Source organism: Stenella coeruleoalba (assembly GCF_951394435.1).
Source record: "Stenella coeruleoalba genome assembly, chromosome: 1".
In the NCBI taxonomy this organism is placed as follows: Eukaryota; Metazoa; Chordata; class Mammalia; order Artiodactyla; family Delphinidae; genus Stenella; species Stenella coeruleoalba.
The window spans coordinates 54,098,393-54,116,365 of record NC_137169.1 but is presented as its reverse complement, the minus strand read 5'-3'; the positions used below and the strand labels follow the sequence as shown (position 1 = coordinate 54,116,365).

The 17,973-nt window shown below is 37.2% G+C and overlaps 2 protein-coding genes and 2 pseudogenes across 4 annotated transcripts in view; 3 read left to right on the top strand and 1 right to left on the bottom strand.

The window, feature by feature from the left end:
- Positions 1 to 17,973, top strand: part of ITGB3BP (integrin subunit beta 3 binding protein) — an 88,763-nt gene that overhangs the window by 29,836 nt on the left and 40,954 nt on the right. The window contains exon 3 of the mRNA XM_079899479.1: positions 5,895 to 6,030. Within this exon, the coding sequence (XP_079755605.1) occupies positions 5,895 to 6,030 (136 nt within the window). The remainder of the gene's footprint in view (positions 1 to 5,894; positions 6,031 to 17,973) is intronic.
- Positions 6,616 to 7,384, top strand: LOC307174913 (peroxiredoxin-1-like; annotated as a pseudogene). Its single transcript has one exon. The product of its transcript is annotated as a peroxiredoxin-1-like (transcript).
- Positions 9,087 to 9,834, top strand: LOC307174916 (heat shock factor-binding protein 1-like). The gene has a single exon (XM_079899480.1). The coding sequence runs from the start codon at positions 9,133 to 9,135 to the stop codon at positions 9,361 to 9,363; it is 231 nt and encodes a 76-aa protein (XP_079755606.1). The 5' UTR covers positions 9,087 to 9,132; the 3' UTR covers positions 9,364 to 9,834.
- LOC307174910 (keratin, type II cytoskeletal 8-like) lies at positions 15,353 to 16,812 on the bottom strand (annotated as a pseudogene). Its single transcript has one exon. The product of its transcript is annotated as a keratin, type II cytoskeletal 8-like (transcript).

Genomic DNA, 17,973 nt, shown 5'->3' with positions numbered 1-17,973 from the left:
GGAGATTAAGTAGGTTTGGTCCATCCATATGCCAGTGTAAGTGTTTTGCATGAATCTTATCAAGGAATAGTCTTGACTCACAAGGTTTGGCACAAGGGATGACATCTTCCTAACTTCTTCAGGTTTTTTTATACAAATCATTCAGGAGTTATGGAGACACTCAAGAATCTAATGAGTATGTCTGTGTAGTGTAGGAGTCAAGTTTTTAGGACAGAAGATCTGGTCTAAAATAGGAAATAGGGAAAGGAGAACAAAAAAAAAAAAAGGATGATCTAAGTCTTTCCCTTTTTTTCAGCTTTATTGAGTTATAATTGACCAAAATATAAGATATTTAAAATGTACAATGTGATGATTTGATGTATATATTGTGAATATACACACACACACACACACACACACACACACACATCGTAAAAGGATTCCTCCCATCAAATTAATTAATGCATCCATCACTTCAAATTTTTCTTTTTTTCTTTTTCTTTTTTGGTGAGAACGTTTAAGTTCTACCCTTTTAGCAAATTTCAGTTACTGTATGATACAGTGTTATCAGTTATAGTCACCATGTTATACATTAGATTCTCAGATGTATTCATCTTATAACTGAAAGTTTGTACCCTTTATCAACCTCTTTTTATTTCCCCCATCCCCCAGCCACTAACAACCACTTTTTTACTCTCTATTTCTGTGAGTTGGACTTTATTTTTTTCCCCTATTAAGTGATACCATGCAGTGTTTGTCTTTCTGTCTCTGTCTTATTTCACTCAGCATAATGTCCTCCAGGTTCATCCATGTTGTCACTAATAACAGGATTTCCCACTTTAAGAAGAGTGGCCCTAAGATGATATTCCAGATCCCTTTGGCTGGTATACAGTCCTCTGAAAGATACTTTGTCTTTTTTGCTTTCAATACAAAAAGAAATTTGTAAACAATTAAAAACCCAGAAGAACATTTAGAAAGATCAATACATTGTATTTACATAGTCTGAGTGACCTAACGATCACCAAATCAGCAACTGTCCAGCTTTATAAATCTAAGACAAATAAAATGTTTAAATGGAAAATTAGCACATGAAAAAATGTTCAACATCATTAGTCATTGGAAATACAAATTAAAACCACAAAGAAATACCATTCCCACTCACTTGAATAGCTAAATAACAACAACAAAACAGAATGGCTTTAAAAATCAACCCTGGAATGTCTAAAACAACCTAAGGGTTGGTGAGGATGTGCAGCATTTGGAACTCTCATTTATTGATTGTAATTTAAAATGATACAAACACTTTAGAGAACTATTTAGCCTTTATTTTATATATAGAAAATAAATCTGTATCCATCCTATAGTCTGGCAATTTCATTCCTGGGCTTCCTAAATAAATAAAATCATATATCCACAAAAGACATATACAAAAATGTTCTTTAGCCCCTTAATTCGTAATAGCCCCAAACTGGAAATAACCCAAATGTCCTTCAACAGGAGATTAGAAAAACAAATTCTGGTACATTTATACAAAGGAATAGTAAAATTAAAAGGAACACAATCTTACCACTCACAACAACATAGATGATCTCAAAAACACATTGAAAAGAAGAAGCCAAACACAAGAGTTATGTATTTAATTTATATGAAGTTCAAGAATAGGCAAAAATAGCTATGGTTATAGGAATTAGAAAGTGGTTGCTTCTGGGCTGCAGAGTGGGAATTGAGTGGAAATGGGTACAAGGGAATCTTCTGGGATGACAGAAATGTTCTTCATCTTGGGTGGTGGTGGCATCAGTGTATATATACAGTTATCAGAACTCAGCAAGCCAGACAACTTAAGATCTGTGTATTTTATTGTAAGTAAATCATACTTCAATAAACAAAAATATATTTGAGGTAGGATTCACTTTCTATTCTGAAAAAATAGAAGGACATATGAAGGAATGATAATAGCCATGAAAATATATCTTTAAAAACTTATTGAAGACTACAGTGCAAGAGAGTAACAAAATGGTCATGTCTTTAATATTAAAATTAATATTTTAATGTCTTAAAATTGTGGAACAGTAGTGTGCACAAATAGAAACACCAGTGTATCAACTTTTTAGCCAATGTTTTATTTTTCCTGTTAAAATATTTTTATCAAAGTAAAATTTATAGATTGTGAAATTCACAGATCTTGAGTGTACAGTTCAATGAGTTTTAACAAATGTATATCCCTGGGTATCAAACACCCAATCAAGAAATAGAACATTGTCATCAGCACAGATCTAATATATTGGTTATATCCTTTCCCTGATGTCCCTGTAAGATCACGGGATAAGTGCAAAATGCTTTTGTTCTCTATAACTACCATTAGAAATAACAAAACCTAAATATTATTAGAGTCATTAAGGGTGATAATTGTGGCAACTGATAAAAAGTTAGTTGATATTTAGGACTCTTCTAGGAACCCTAGGCCCAAATCGTGACAAATCCCTGAGACAGCTAGTATTTAAAATTTTCTAATGTAAATTCTATAATAAGTACTAGTGATGTATAATACTGCCTTAGGTGAAACATTCCAATAACCTAATTAACCAGTATAAGATTATAAAGAATTGTCTCCCTTTAGCTACCCTAATTTTTCTTTTGCTTCTGGTTGTCCAAATACCTACAGTACCTGTATTTTTAAATATTTCAGTGTTAGCATAGTCTAGTAGTTCATAATAATAATAGCAGATCCATTATATCCCACATTTCATCCTGAAAGAACCCTTAGTTAGTACTTTCTAGACTATAATAGGTAAAAATATATAAAATACAGGTACCTTTTTGGTAGAATATGCTTTAAACAAGGTGATGAAGCAAGCTACAATTTGTGAAACATATTGAAGGAGAATGTCACATATATTTGAAATTCTGGAGAGAACATTGATTTCTTTTTTTCTGGGCAGAAAAATCAATGACCAAATTTTAGTTTTGCTAATGTACAAGGTTTGACCTTACAGAAAGTACAGTGGCATTTGGACTGATCCTAGACAGAATCTTTTTTTTTTTTTTTAGTGTGGTATTAAATAATGTTGTCAATAAATATTACAAGCAGTTGTAAATTATTATAGAAAGTAGTTGTGACTTATCTGATTTCTATATCCTTATATTTTGTTTGCATCCTGAATTCTTTCCTTTCTCTAGCCAAATCTGTTCTTCTCACTTTTTCTTCCTCTATTTTTCTAAAGGACCTGGTAGGTAGCACTCATCATTGCCAAATGGAAAGAGTTCCAGACTTCTCAATTAGTAGCTCAGTCTTCTCTCAAATCCCAGTCTTCTTAACTCTTCCTTTTGTAGGAGACTAATAAGAAGACCAAGTCCTTCAACGTTTGGGCGTTGGCAGAATGGAAATTCTTAGGATTCTAGGATCACTTTTAAGCATCTTCAGAGTTTAAAAATTAGAGGACCTTGGTTAAACTTTGAGAGAAAAAGAACTTAAAGAAGTAAGACTATGCATTTGTGTGTATCAGTAGGCAGACATATAAAAATGCATTATTTACTGAAGAATATTTAGTGGGATAGTAGGAAAAGGTAGATTTTCTTTTTTCCCTCTAAGTACATTACGATTGTAGACATATATTTTCCTTTTTAATCAACACAGATAACCAAAAAAAAAAAAAGAAAGAAAGAAAGCAAAAGAGAAGACAGTATTTTTAAGGTGAGGGGGAAAAATTTATATATATATATACACACACACACACACACACACACACACACACACGCGCGCGTGCGCACACACACACCAAGACTTATTTTACAAAAGCTAGAAAATTGTTTTCAAGGAGAAATGTATGATCTGCAGTTGCAATATTTAGATATTTGGCAATTGGAAAAATAATTTTTGGTGAAAATAGGAAAACAGATTGACATAAATGTACATTAGGGTAGTGACTTTCATTTCTTGTACATACACAGTGAAATATTTCTGGGCAATAAATTCTTAGAAAAGTGGGGTTGGATTGGATAAATGTCCAATAGTTTATGACTGAATACTTATAAGCAGCTGAAAACTCAAGATGGAGAGGTAATAATAACCACCTGTTAAAGAGACTTAAAACCCTTTCACCTTACAAAAAAGATTACTTTGAAGCTATAACTTGATATTGTAGTTTGATTTTTTTTAAATATTGGTTATATTTGTGGCTACTGTGGATACATAAAATAAAAAATATAATGCCTTTTTTCCCCCAATACAAAGAAGTATCTATCATTTAAAATCTTACCTGTAAAAAAAAAAAATTGATGCTATAGATTCTGGAACTAATACCAAGATTATTGAAAAAGGTGACATAGCCACTATTTCTGCCATGGTGTCTTGAAAATAAAGAATAGGTGACAATGGAGAATTATATAACTATTTCAAGTCAGCAGCCAAGCTAAAGTTTAATTCTACAGTGTTGGCAACATATCCTGAACCTTCAGACCTTTCCTTTATCCCTAAATCCACCCTGTGCTGTCTGTTTCACCTCTAGATTTCAGGTTTTTCATACCTTTTATTTTCAGTTATCTAAGCCTTACCCTTCCTCTTCACAAGAATCCTTCTGTGAGATTACTGCAGCCCACTTTGGTTTTCCCTCTTCTCTGAATTTCTGTAACAAGCATACTACCTTTAGACCTGTCCTCTGCTGTTTATGAGGCCAGAGCAATTTGTTCTCTTCCTGTATACACATTAGTTAGCAAATGCTGGGTGATTAGTAAGCATTATAGAAAATACGTTTAAAAAGAATTCAGAAGAGCAAGCAATTAATAGTGTGATAATGGGTGTTTGGAGGAAGTGGATTATGAATGAGGCCCCAAACCAAAGAAAGACTAGCTGAGACCCAAATGTGCATAACCTAAGTGACTGGGACTAAAGGCGTCAGTTAATAATAGATGAATGAACCAGTGAACAAATGAGTATATTCTTTTTTTTTTTTTTTTTTTTTTTTTTGCGGTATCAGGCCTCTCCCGTTGCGGAGCACAGGCTCTGAATGTGCAGGCTCAGTGGCCATGGCTCACGGGCCCAGCCGCTTCACGGCATGTGGGATCTTCCCGGACCGGGGCACGAACCCATGTCCCCTGCATCGGCAGGTGGACTCTCAACCACTGCGCCACCAGGGAAGCCCCAAATGAGTGTATTCTGAATAGAGTGGCCTGGCTAAGTTTACTGGGCTGTTTCTTTTAAATCATTCATTCATCATACATTTTTGAGTTCTATAGTACAAGGATGAAGTAATATGTATTTTCAGAAACTTAAATACTAATGGGGTATACAGAAATGTAATAAATTATTAGAATTTACTAACTCCAGTAAGAGGTATGAACAAGGTCTATGGGAACACAGAGGAGGAAGCTGCAGAGAGAATTGTGTAGAATAGATCAAATTCTCAAAGGCCTTAAATGCCATACTCAATTGTTTGAACATTCTTTTTGTTTTATCATTAAGATACTGTGTCAGAGCAACTTTGTGAAGGTTAAGGACACCACTAATCCTTCCTAGGGTTTCCCTGTGGGTCTTACTAAGAGACACTTCTGAGATTTTCTCTGGTCTAGGCCCATAATTATACTTCACGTTCAGCTAACAACAAATGTCAGGATGTAATTGGGAGAGTCAGCTATCTCTACTTGTTTGGAAATACCATCTCAGAATGTAGTAACCATTTAATGTTAAAATTTCATAAAATCAAATTGAGATGCCCTAATCAGTATGGAGACCAGGAAAATGTACATACCTTGAAATAACAGTGTTCACTTTGAAGATAATAATTGTGTATATTTAAAATCCGAAAAGAAAGATCAAGGAAAAGAGTATTAGTTTGAATTTTGCGAGTTTTTCAAATGTATTTCCAAAGATCTGTAACTAAACATAAGTATTTTTGTCCCAAATTAATATTTATTTCTAGTCATTTGATTCTTCAAAAATCACAAGGAAGATAAGTGTTACAGCCTATTCTCCAACAACTGGAACCTGTCAAATTAGCCCATTTGCTTCTCCCACAAGCTCTAAAGAACAAGAGAACAAAAATGGACCATCAGATGGTTAGTTGAAAATTCTTTTCCATTTATTGTGAGATTTTTCTAGTTATTGGTTAAATCAGAATTTTGATTTAATAATATGTGGATCTTGCTGCAGCTGATTTTTCTCTTTTTTCTTAAAGAATTCAACATAGAAAAGACTAGAATATAGGTAACACTTGGGACATAAATGTAAACTTTATAGGCAGTTATTTTAAAATGCTACTGCAGACTTTGTTCTCTTACTGTCCCATCCATTAAATAGAAATTATGGCCTGACTGCCTTCAGCCACTATCAATTATAATGGTATAGCCCCTTAACAAGCTATCCATCATGTGCATAAATTAAAGGGCACATAATTCAGGTAATGCTACACTACAATTTAAGAATGATACTTCTGAATGTTATTTTTATCCATGTTATCCGTTTAGTTTTTCCACATTTCCTGTGTCTTTATAGCTTGCTTTTATTTATTATATTTCATCCTCTTTACTATTTTAAATGCATTTGCAAAAGGTTTTTAGAATTTTCCATTAGAGAGTAACCTAATTTTAATATGAAATTCTTTATTCTAAAATATTGTTAGTTTAATTTTGACCACACATATTTCTTATTCTCTGGTAGTTTATTTCTAAAATATTCATTTAAAAGATAGAAATCTAGGCGTGTCTCCTTCCTGACTGTCCTCTGTAGTTTGTCTGTGAGAACTGCTGATAGCAATATGTCTTCAGGAAATGCCAAAATTGGGCACCGTGCCCCCCAGTTCAAAGCAACTTCTGTAATGCCAGATGGTCAGTTCAAAGATATCAGCCTATCTGACTACAAAGGAAAATATGCTGTGTTCTTCTTTTACCCTCTTGACTTCACCTTTGTGTGCCCCACGGAGATCATTGCTTTCAATGATAGGGCAGAAGAATTTAAGAAACTCAACTGCCAAGTGATTCGTGCTTCTGTGGATTCGCACTTCTGAAACCTGGCATGGATCAACACACCCAAGAAACAAGGAGGACTAGGACCCATGAACATTCCCTTGATACCAGACCCCAAGCGCACCATTGCTCAGGACTATGGGGTCTTAAAAGCCGATAGAGGCATCTCATTCAGGGGCCTTTTTATTATTGATGATAAAGGTATCCTTCGACAGATCACCATAAATGACCTTCCTGTTGGCCGTTCTGTGGATGAGACACTGAGACTAGATCAGGCTTTCCAGTTTATTGACAAACATGGGAAAGTGTGCCCAGCTGGCTGGAAGCCTGGCAGTGATACCATCCAGCCTGATGTCCAGAAAAGCAAAGGATATTTCTCTAAGCAGAAGTGAGCACTGGGCCATTTTAGGGCCAGGCTGAAGTAGATGGCCATGAGAACAAAACCTCTTTTGTACTATTGTCATGCTTAAAACACAAGATCTTACACTCAGCCCAGATGTGGTGTGGGACAGGACAGGCCTTTCCTGCAGCGGTTGGGGAGGCCAGCCTTTCTTCCTCTGGAGGGAATGGCCTGAGCTGTATTATGGGGCAGGCAAACTGATGTGTATAGTAGTAGGGTATCACTTTTGGTCTTCTGTAGTTTTATTAAACTTGAGCTGAGAAAAATAAAGATATAGAAATCTAGATTTCATAGGTTTAATTTTTAATATTGTAAAAGGTCATGAATCAGTGACATGTCAAGTTTTTATAATATAAAATATTAAATAGGTTTAAATTTAATAAAATATATTTTAGATATGCTGTGATTAGCCTGATTCATATTTACTATTTAATATTTGAGTGCTAAGCATGTACTAGAAACTACAGAGAAACAAAGAAGTCTCCTCATTTTACCTAATTTGTTGTAATGAAACCTATAATGAGATCTTAAACTTTTGAATGACTTTTATTTTACTTTAATCAGGTGCTTTTAATCTTAAAGCTATCACTACTAGGTTTGCTTTCACAAAAATATATGAAGATTTATGTGTTTTCTTCAAGCTCTATATAGTTCTGGGGGTTTTTTCATTTGCTTGATATATCTTTTGTTTAAAATTAAAAATTAGTGCCTTAGAGATAGAACATCTCTATCCTGGAATGTGAACAGATTTCAAGTGGATACATACTCAATTTCCATATTGAAATTAAATATGGACTTATGGGAACATTTCTTTTGCCCATAAAAAGATTGGTCACATGATCTCGGTTGACATTTAAGTGGATAATTATCACAGATTATAGTACTAGGTAAGCTCTTTTTTAAAAAGTCATATAGCAAGGGTTCCTGGGGTGCTGGTAATATTCTATTTCTATGTGATGGTTATGCGAGTTCACGCTATAATTATTCATTAAACTGCACATACGTGTTTTATGTACTCTTTGATATATAGATCACACATACAGAAATCTCAAAATAGAATTCTGTCTAGAATCTTATATCGGATTATGTCATTTGTAATCATTACATTGCTTTTCCTAATATGTCATCTTATATATGTTTTAGAAATAGGAAAGCCTGGGTCTTATAAAGTAATTTAAGTTCCAAATGAAGTCATAACTTCTGTTAACAATTCTCACTTTTTGAATATTGTACAAAACATAAGGTACAATTTAAATAAGCACTTTTACTTAAATAGCATTTTCAAGGACATTTTAGGTGCTACTCACTTCCCATCACACTTAGGATATATAAGTCAAAACTTTATCATGACTTTCAGGGCTATATGTCATCTAATACCTGACTACCTCACCTGCCTCATTTTCTGCTGCCCTTCCGATGTTTACAGTACTTTAGCCACTCTTACTTTCTGGCTATTTGTCAATCGTGCTGAGCCTGTTGCCTTCACAAGAACTGCACTTGCACTTTTCTCAATCTCGAATATTCTTCCTCCAGGTATTTATATGTACTTTCTATATTCATTTGAATCACATACTATGTGAACAGGTGACAATATTAACTTTAAATCTATTTATAATTATAAAAGGAAGAAAATGTGGTTCTAAGTCTTCCCTCTACTTAGACTCTACATGGCCCACAAATGGCGTGAATGCTTCCAGTTTATACATTTAATATACACACATACGGGGCATCTGCGCAGACAAATGGAAGTGTAGGTGACGGTCTGAGACAGCACCGCCAAGCTGGGAACCCGGGAGATGGCAGAGGCTGAGCCCAAGACCATGCAGGATCTCACCTCGGTGGTGCAGACATTCCTGCAACAGATGCAAGATAAATTTCAGACCATGTCTGACCAGATCATTGGAAGCATTGATGACATGAGCAGTCACATTGATGGCCTGGAGAAAAACATCGCAGACCTCATGACACAGGCCGGGATGGAAAAGCTGGACGGGGAAAGCAGGATTGCTGCCACACAGAAGACTTGAAGGTTGCTCATCTGCTCTGGAATCTGGAACACCCTTTTTACAAACCAAGAGAAGCCGGATAGCTTTTTGCAACTAACTACTCTGTGTAGACAGGTTTTATATTATAAAGTGTGCATTCTTCTTACCACATACTATAGAGTTGGTTTATAGAGTAATTTCCCTCCCCTGCCCCCCATGTTTCCTGAACATGGTAACTTCACGTCTTGGACCTTGGTCAGTTGTGCTATTAAACACTAAAACTTTGGCAGTTCCTGCACACAATTGTCAAATTTTTTAGTGTATTTTTGTGAAGTCATTTTTTTCCTATCATTCCCTTTGTAGTAGTTGCTGTTTGATAAAAGTTGCTGTGTAATTTTTTTATTGGACATAGGGTAGATCCTTGGTTATAATAAGATTTTGTGAAGTAAGGCATTGATAGTTAAGGTTCTTTGATCCTCAGAGTGACTGAGTAAACACCAAATAGTGTGTTGGTGATACTTTCCAAGTGGTTAAAAACATTTAACATTGTGTATTCAGAAATATCTGGCACTACTCTGTCGCCAAAACTCGGAATGGAACCACGATTTTATGTCTGAGTCCCTGAGGTCAGATGCTACAGTAACAAAGAGTGACCACAAGCCACTTTACGGTTAGCATTTTTAAATACAGACAATGACAGAGTTGTCTGATGTGATGAGGTTTTCAGCAGTTAGAGTTTTGCATGAGGTTTGAACCTTCAGTAGGACCTTACCTTGTCCATCTACAGCAGTTACCATAGGAAATCTGGCAGGACTTTACAACTAAGCTACTCCATCTTTTGAGCTAGTGGCTGGGAAAAGAAACAGAAAAAGAAAACAGACCATGTTAAATCCATGCCTACTAAATAACTAGCAGTAGGCTTGGGTTTTTAAGAAATACTGTTTCTTTAAACTGTTTCTTACCTAAATTCGAGGAGAGTAGTGGCTTTATAATTGATGATGGAAGACAGGGAAAATAACTCCTACGGCTCAGCCGTACAGTGTCAGGAGTGCTGAGCCCAGAGGCAGTGTTGATGGGAAGGAGACCCATGCAACTGTCACAGCAGGATGATTTTGTATAGAGAATATGGAAGAAGCTGAGGAATGGAACAGTGCTTTGGAGAGGGAAACCCGTAGTCAACACAGCATGATTTTTTCAAAGTTTCCTATGTCACTAGTCTTTATTGTTTGTACTGCAAATATATAATAATATTAAGGAATAATTTGTCCTATTTATAAATTATATGGGGAACACAAAGGAGTCGATTTCTTCTGGGATAAAATGAATTCCCCACTGTTATCACCGAGCTGCAGAAACTCCCTCACTGGGCCGGTAGGTTGTGCTGCGAGGTGTGGCCCTGAAAGCCCAGAGCCAGCTGGACTCAGGGACTGGGTGGAACCGCGTGCAAGATGCTTCCAAGCCTGGGAAATGGCAAGTGGACCATCAGGATGTAAGCAGTTGTCTTCCTTAAGTAACAGGAAGGTTTCAGAGAAAGCTCCCCTGACCAAAAATACCTGCCGTGAATAAAGGTGCCTGAAATCCTGCTTAAAAAAAAAAAAAAAAAGATACACACACACACACACTCTTATTTATTTATCATCATATATATTGATTACATTTATGTATGTTTGTGTGTGTGTATCATTATATTGCTATCCCCTCCCCTACCCCTTAGCAAATTTTTCCAAACTAGTATCCTTTTCAGAGGAGAGGAAAGATGGTAAAATTTTCTGTTCTTTTACTCCCAAGATTGCATCAGACTTATTTTTTAATAGTTGGGGTAAAAGGATAAACAACAAATTTGCATAGTCAAAGAGAGTACTTGTAAATTAGACAATAGATCTGTAAAGATCACCCAGACTGTAGCAGTGTAACAGCACAGAGAGATAAAGAGATGGAGTATATGATAAAACAGTAAAGAGAAATAATGGATAGAGTAAGATCCAACATATGTCAAATAGGAGTTCTACAAGGAGGAAATAGAATGGAGCAGAGGTAGCTAAGATATATGGACTATCGGCTTTTCATAATTGAGGGAAGACAGGAATTTCCAGATCAGACTGGCATGCTTCATCTGAGCAGGATGAAATAAAACAAATTAAAACAAATTCACACCTAATCGTATCATGGTAAAAATGCAGAACATCAAAGACAAAGAGAAAATTTTAATGACAGCTTGACAGTAGACTTCTCATCAGTATCTATGGGCTGCAGCAGGAAATGGAGTAATAATACCAACTGAAAGTCACAGCTGAACTTTTTATTCAGGAAGTAAGAATGAAGTAAAGGTATTTTCAGACAGTCTGAGAGAATTTACCATTCACAGATATTCCCTGAAAGGATTACTAAAGAATGTACTTCTGTAAGTACATGCTCATAATTGAGCCTCAAATAAAGGAATGAAATGCAAAGAGCAATGGTAAAAAAAGTAAATTAGCAAACATGTTGGTAGATCTATAAATCTAGTTATAAAACTGTGATTACAAATCTTGCTGACTATAAAGCAAAACAAAAACAACTTGATAGGGGGTTGAAAACAAATACTAATAGACCATAATAGCATGGGAGATATATGAGGAAGCAGAAAGGAATTAAAAATTTTAAGGTCCTTATAATTTTCAGGGAGCAGATGGAATATCTGTCACTTCACTTTTTAATGGTATTTTTGTTTACTTGCCTGTAAAATGGGGAAAATAATAATATCTACCTCAGGATTGTTGTGAGAATTAAAAGAATTAATGTACAAAAAAGACTTAGAACAATGCCTGGCATATAGTAAGTGTTCAATACATATTTTAGCTATACTTTAAAATATTATTATTATACTTTAAGAAAAGACGTCAGATGATTTAATGTAAAAGGATAAAAAAACAGTGAATATTAGCTTTTTAAAAAAGCTAAGAGTTGGTACAAGAATATTAATATTAATATAGACCAAAATAGACTTTAAGACAAAAAGGCTTTATTGAAGATAATACGAATTTTTACATAATGAGAGAAGGAAAGATTCACTACCAGAAAAAGGATCCTGACCTTTGTGCATCAAAAATAAAAACTCAAAACATGACGAAATAGGACAGGATTGCAAGGAGAAACTCACAAATCCCTAATCATCATAGGAGATTTTAAACTACCTCTTTCAGAAACTGATAAAATGGATAAAAAAAAATTAGGAAAGATACAGACAGTTTGTTTTTTATTGTCATTCAACCAATTTCTTTTCTTCCAGTTTTATTGAGCTATAATTGACATATAGCACTGTTTAAGTTTAAGGTGTGCAGCATAATGATTTGACTTACATACATCATGAAATGATTACCACAGTAAGTTTAGTGAACATCCATCATTTCATATGGAAGCAAAATAAAAGAAAAAGGAAAAAAATTTTTTCCCTGTGATGGGAACTCTTAGGATTTCTCTCAACAATTTTCATATATAACATATCACAGTATTAATTATATTTATTGTGTTGTACATTACATCCCTAGCATTTATTTATCTTATAACTGAAGTTTGTACCTTTTGACTACCTTCATCTCATTCCTCCTCCCCGCTACCCTGTGCCTCTAGTAACCACAAATCTGATCTCTTTTTCTATGTGTTTGTTTGGTTTGGAGGTATAATTGACATACAACACTATGTTAGTTCCTGGTGTACAACATCGAGATTCGATATTTCTATACATCACATAATGATCACCACCATGAGTCTAGTTACGATCTATCACCATAAAAAAATATCCCATTACTATTGATTATATTCCCAAAATGTACATTTCATGCCTGGGACTTACTTATTTTATAACTGGAAGTTTTTACTCTTAATCTCCCTCACCATTTTCTCTCATCCCTCCATTTCCCTCCCCTCTGGCAACCACCTGTTTGTTCTCTGTATCTATGACAGTTTCTGTTTTGTTACATTTGTTCATTTATTTGGTTTTTTAGATCCCACATATAAAAGAAATCATGACACTTGTCTTTTTTTCTCTGACTTAATTCACTTAGCATAATACCCTCTAGGTCCATTAATGTTGTCACAAGTGGCAGTTTCATTCTTTTTTAATGGCTGAGTAATATTCCATTGTATATATATATACCACATTATCTATTGATGAGCACTTATGTTGCTTTTCATATCTTGGCTATCATAAATAATGCTGCAGTGAACGTAGGGATGCATATATCCTTTCTAATTAGTGTTTTCATTTTCTTTGGATAAATACCCAGGAGTGGAATTGCTGGGTCATATGGTAGTTCTATTTTTACATTTTTGAGGAACCTTCACACTGTATTCCATAGTGGCTGCACCAATTTACATTCCCACTAACAGTGCACAAGGATTCTCTTTTCTCTACATCCTTGCCAACACTTGTTATTTCTTGTCTTTTTGATAATAGCCATTCTGACATGTATGAGGTGATTTTGATTTGCATTTCCCTGATGATTAGTCATGTTGAGCATCTTTTCATGTGCCTGCTGGCCATCTGTATGTCTTCTTTGGAAAAATGTCTGTTGAGATCCTCTGCCCATTTTTTAATCAGGTTGTTTGGTTTTTTGATGTTGAGTTGTATAAGTTCTTTATATATTTTGGATATTAACTCCTTACCAGGCATATCATTTGTAAATATCTTCTCCCATTCAGTAGGTGGCCTTTTTGTTGTGTTGATAGTTTGCTTCGCTATGCAAAACTTTTTTGGTTTGATGTAGTCCTGTTTATTTTTGCTTTTGTTTTCCTTGCCTGAGGAGATAATATCAAAAAAAATTACTTTTTTTTGTTTTGTTTTGCATATACATTCATTTGTATTATTTTTTTAGATTTGACTTATAAGTGATACCATACAGTATTTGAAATATTTTCATAGGCACTAAAGATCTTTCCAAGAATTTACTAAATCAATATGCATTTAAACAGTCAGGTACTTTTACCTCTAAAATCGTATTTATTTTACTGTGATATCCTGAGGAACTCACTATTTTCTAGATATTAGTATCAACAATCCCTTGTTGTCAACTCTGAGACAAAAAAATAGGGGTTAAATAATGCAAGCTGGAAACTTTAATATACTTTGATTTTAAATATATATATATATATATATATATATTTTTTTTTTTTAAGGAACCAGTTGGTTGCTCTCGTGAAATCCCTTTTTTTTTTCAGCATCTTTATTGGAGTATAATTGCTTTACAATTGTGTTAGTTTCTGCTGTATAACAAAGTGAATCAGTTATACATATACATATATCCCCATATCCCCTCCCTCTTGCGTCTCCCTCCCACCCTCCCTATTCCACCCCACTAGGTGGTCACAAAGCACGGAGCTGATCTCCCTGTGCTATGCGGCTGCTTCCCACTAGCTGTCTGTTTTACATTTGGTAGTGTATATATGTCCATGCTACTCTCTCACTTCGTCCCAGCTTACCCTTCCCCCTCCCCACGTCCTCAAGTCCATTTTCTACGTCTGCATCTTTATTCCTGTCCTGCCCCTAGGTTCGTTAGAACCTTTTTTTTTTTTTAGATTCCATATATATGTGTTAGCATACAATATTTGTTTTTCTCTTTCTGACTTACTTCACTGTATGACAGACTCTAGGTCCATCCACCCCACTACAAATAACTCAATTTTGTTTCTTTTTATGACTGAGTAATATTCCATTGTGTATATGTGCCACATCTTCTTTATCCATTCATCTGTTGATGGACACTTAGCTTGCTTCCATGTCCTGGCTGTTGTAAATAGTGCTGCAATATACATTGTGGTACATGACTCTTTTGTGTGTGTGTGTGTGTGTTGGCAGAGCCAGCTGAAGCTTTACTCTTGGATTGGCTTTTAGTTGGGGGCGTGAGCAAGATAGGGAGCCCCAGGCAGTTGACTTCCCCCAGGGTGGGCTAAGGACGGGGCTGAGCCTCAGGTCTCTGGTTCTGACACTCCCCCGCACAGCTCCTTCTTGCAGGAGCAAGTGAGTGGGGAGGCTGAGAGGGATCGCAGGAGGCTTTCACTTGGTCAGGACGTCAGAGGACTCAGACACCAGCTTCCCATCATGGGTCTCAATCTTCTTCACAACCACAGTCTTAGAACTGGTACAGCTGAAGGAGCCAGAGCCCCCTCCAGAGCCCAAGCTGGACTGGTAGGAGCTCAGGCTGTAGTTGAGGCGAGGGGTCCCGTAGGCTGAGGTCAGTCCACCTGAATACCCACTGGTGGTCTTGGTGTGGATACTCATGTTCTGCATCCCAGACTCCAGCCGGCTCGCCTTGCCCTCCAGCAGCTTGTGGTAGGTGGCAATCTCCACGTCCAGGGCCAGCTTGATGTTCATCAGCTCCTGGTACTCACGCAGCTGCTGTGCCATGTCCTGCGTGGCAGTTCTCACAGCAGCCTCCAGCTCAGCCAGCTTGGCCTGAGCATCCTTGATGGCCGGCTCACCACACTGCTCAGCATCAGCAATGGCAGCCTCCAGGGAAGCCCTCTGGCCTTTGAGGCCCTCAATCTCAGCCTGGAGTCGGTTGATGTTCCGGTTCATCTCAGAAATCTCTGTCTTCGTGTGACGGAGGTCATCCCCGTGCTTCCCAGCCAATGTCTGCAGCTCCTCATACTTGATCTGGTACATGGTCTCAGCCTCGGCCTGGCTGCAGTTGGTGATATCCTCATACTGGGTCTTGACCTCGGCGATGATGCCGTCCAGGTCCAGAGAGTGGCTGTTGTCCATGGACAGCACCATGGAGGTGTCAGAAATCTGCGGCTGCATCTCCTCTCCATACAGTTGCCTGTAGAAGTTGATCTATTCAGTCAGCCCTTCCAGGTGGGACTCCAGCTCTACCTTGTTCATGTAAGCTTCATCCACATCCTTCTTGGTGATGACACATTCATTCTCCATGTCTGTGTGCTTTTGGATCTCTTCCTTGTACTTGGTCTTGAAGTCCTCCACCAGCCCCTGCATTTTGCCAAAATCCACCTCCAGCTTCAGCTTCACCTGGGCCACGGTTTCCAACTGATGCCAGAGGTTGTTGATGTAGCTTTCAAACACGTTGTCTGTGTTGCTCCGGGCTGTCTTCTGCTGCTGCAGGAGGTTCCATTTGGTCTCCAAAATCTTATTCTGCTGCTCCAGGTGTCGCACCTTGTCGATGAAGGAGGCAGATTTGTTGTTCAGAGTCTTGATCTGCTCCTTCTCCTGGGTGCGCATGGCCTAGATGTTAGGGTCCACCTCCAGCTTGAGGGGGCTCAGCAGGCCCTGGTTCACTGTGGCAGCTGTGATGCCCCCCAAACCCAGGGCCCCGCCATAACCTCGAGCCAGACTCATGCTGGTGCCCAGGCCACCCCGGAAGTTGCTGCTGCTGCCCACCCGGGAGAAGGCCGAGGAGCTGATGTGGGCACCGACCCACTGGTATAGGAGCGGCTGCTGAAGGACCGGGGGCTGGAGGTGGACACCTTGTAGAACTTCTGGGTCACCCTGATGGACATGGTGGAGGCTGGAGAGGAGGCGAGGAGGCCGAAGCAGACAGAGACTCGAGGAGTTGAGAAGCTGCTTCTCCCATGACTCTTTGAATTATGGTTTTCTCCAGGTATATGCCCAGTAGTGGGATTGCTGGGTCATATGGTAGTTCTATTTATAGTTTTTTAAGGAACCTCCATACTGTTCTCCATAGTGACTGTATCAATTTACATTCCCACCAACAGTGCAAGAGGGTTCCCTTTTCTCCACACCCTCTCCAGCATTTATTGTTTGTAGATTTTTTGATGACAGCCATTCTGACTAGTGTGAGGTGATACCTCATTGTAGTTTTAATTTGCATTTCTCTAATGATTAGTGATGTTGAGCATCCTTTCATGTGTTTGTTGACAATCTGATATCTTCTTTGGAGAAGTGTCTGTTTAGGTCTTCTGCCCATTTTTGGATTGGGTTGTTTCTATTTTTGATATTGAGCTGCATAAGCTGCTTGTATATTTTGGAGATTAATCCTTTGTCAGTTGCTTCATTTGCAAATATTTTCTCCCATTCTGAGGGTTGTCTTTTCATCTTGTTTATGGTTTCCTTTGCTGTGCAAAAGCTTTGAAGTTTCATTAGGTCGCATTTGTTTATTTTTATTTCCATTTCTCTAGGAGTTGGGTCAAATAGGATGTTGCTGTGATTTATGTCATAGAGTGTTCTGCCTATATTTTCCTCTAAGAGTTTGATAGTGTCTGGCCTTACATTTAGGTCTTCAATCCATTTTGAGTTTATTTTTGTGTATGGTGTTAGGGAGTATTCTAATTTTATTCTTTTACATGTAGCTGTCCAGTTTTCCCAGCACCACTGACTGAAGAGGCTGTCTTTTCTCCATTGTATATTCTTGCCTCCTTTATCAAAGATAAGGTGACCATGTGTGCATGGGTTTATCTCTGGGCTTTCTGTCCTGTTCCATTGATCTATATTTCTGTTTTTTGTGCCAGTACCATACTGTCTTGATTACTGTGCTTTGTAGTATAGTCTGAAGTCAGGGAGCCTGATTCCTCCAGCTCTGATTTTCTTTCTCAAGATTGCTTTGGCTATTTGGGGTCTTTTGTGTTTCCATACAAATTGTGAAATTTTTTATTCTAGTTCTGTGAAAAATGGTTTTGGTAGTTTGATAGGGATTGCATTGA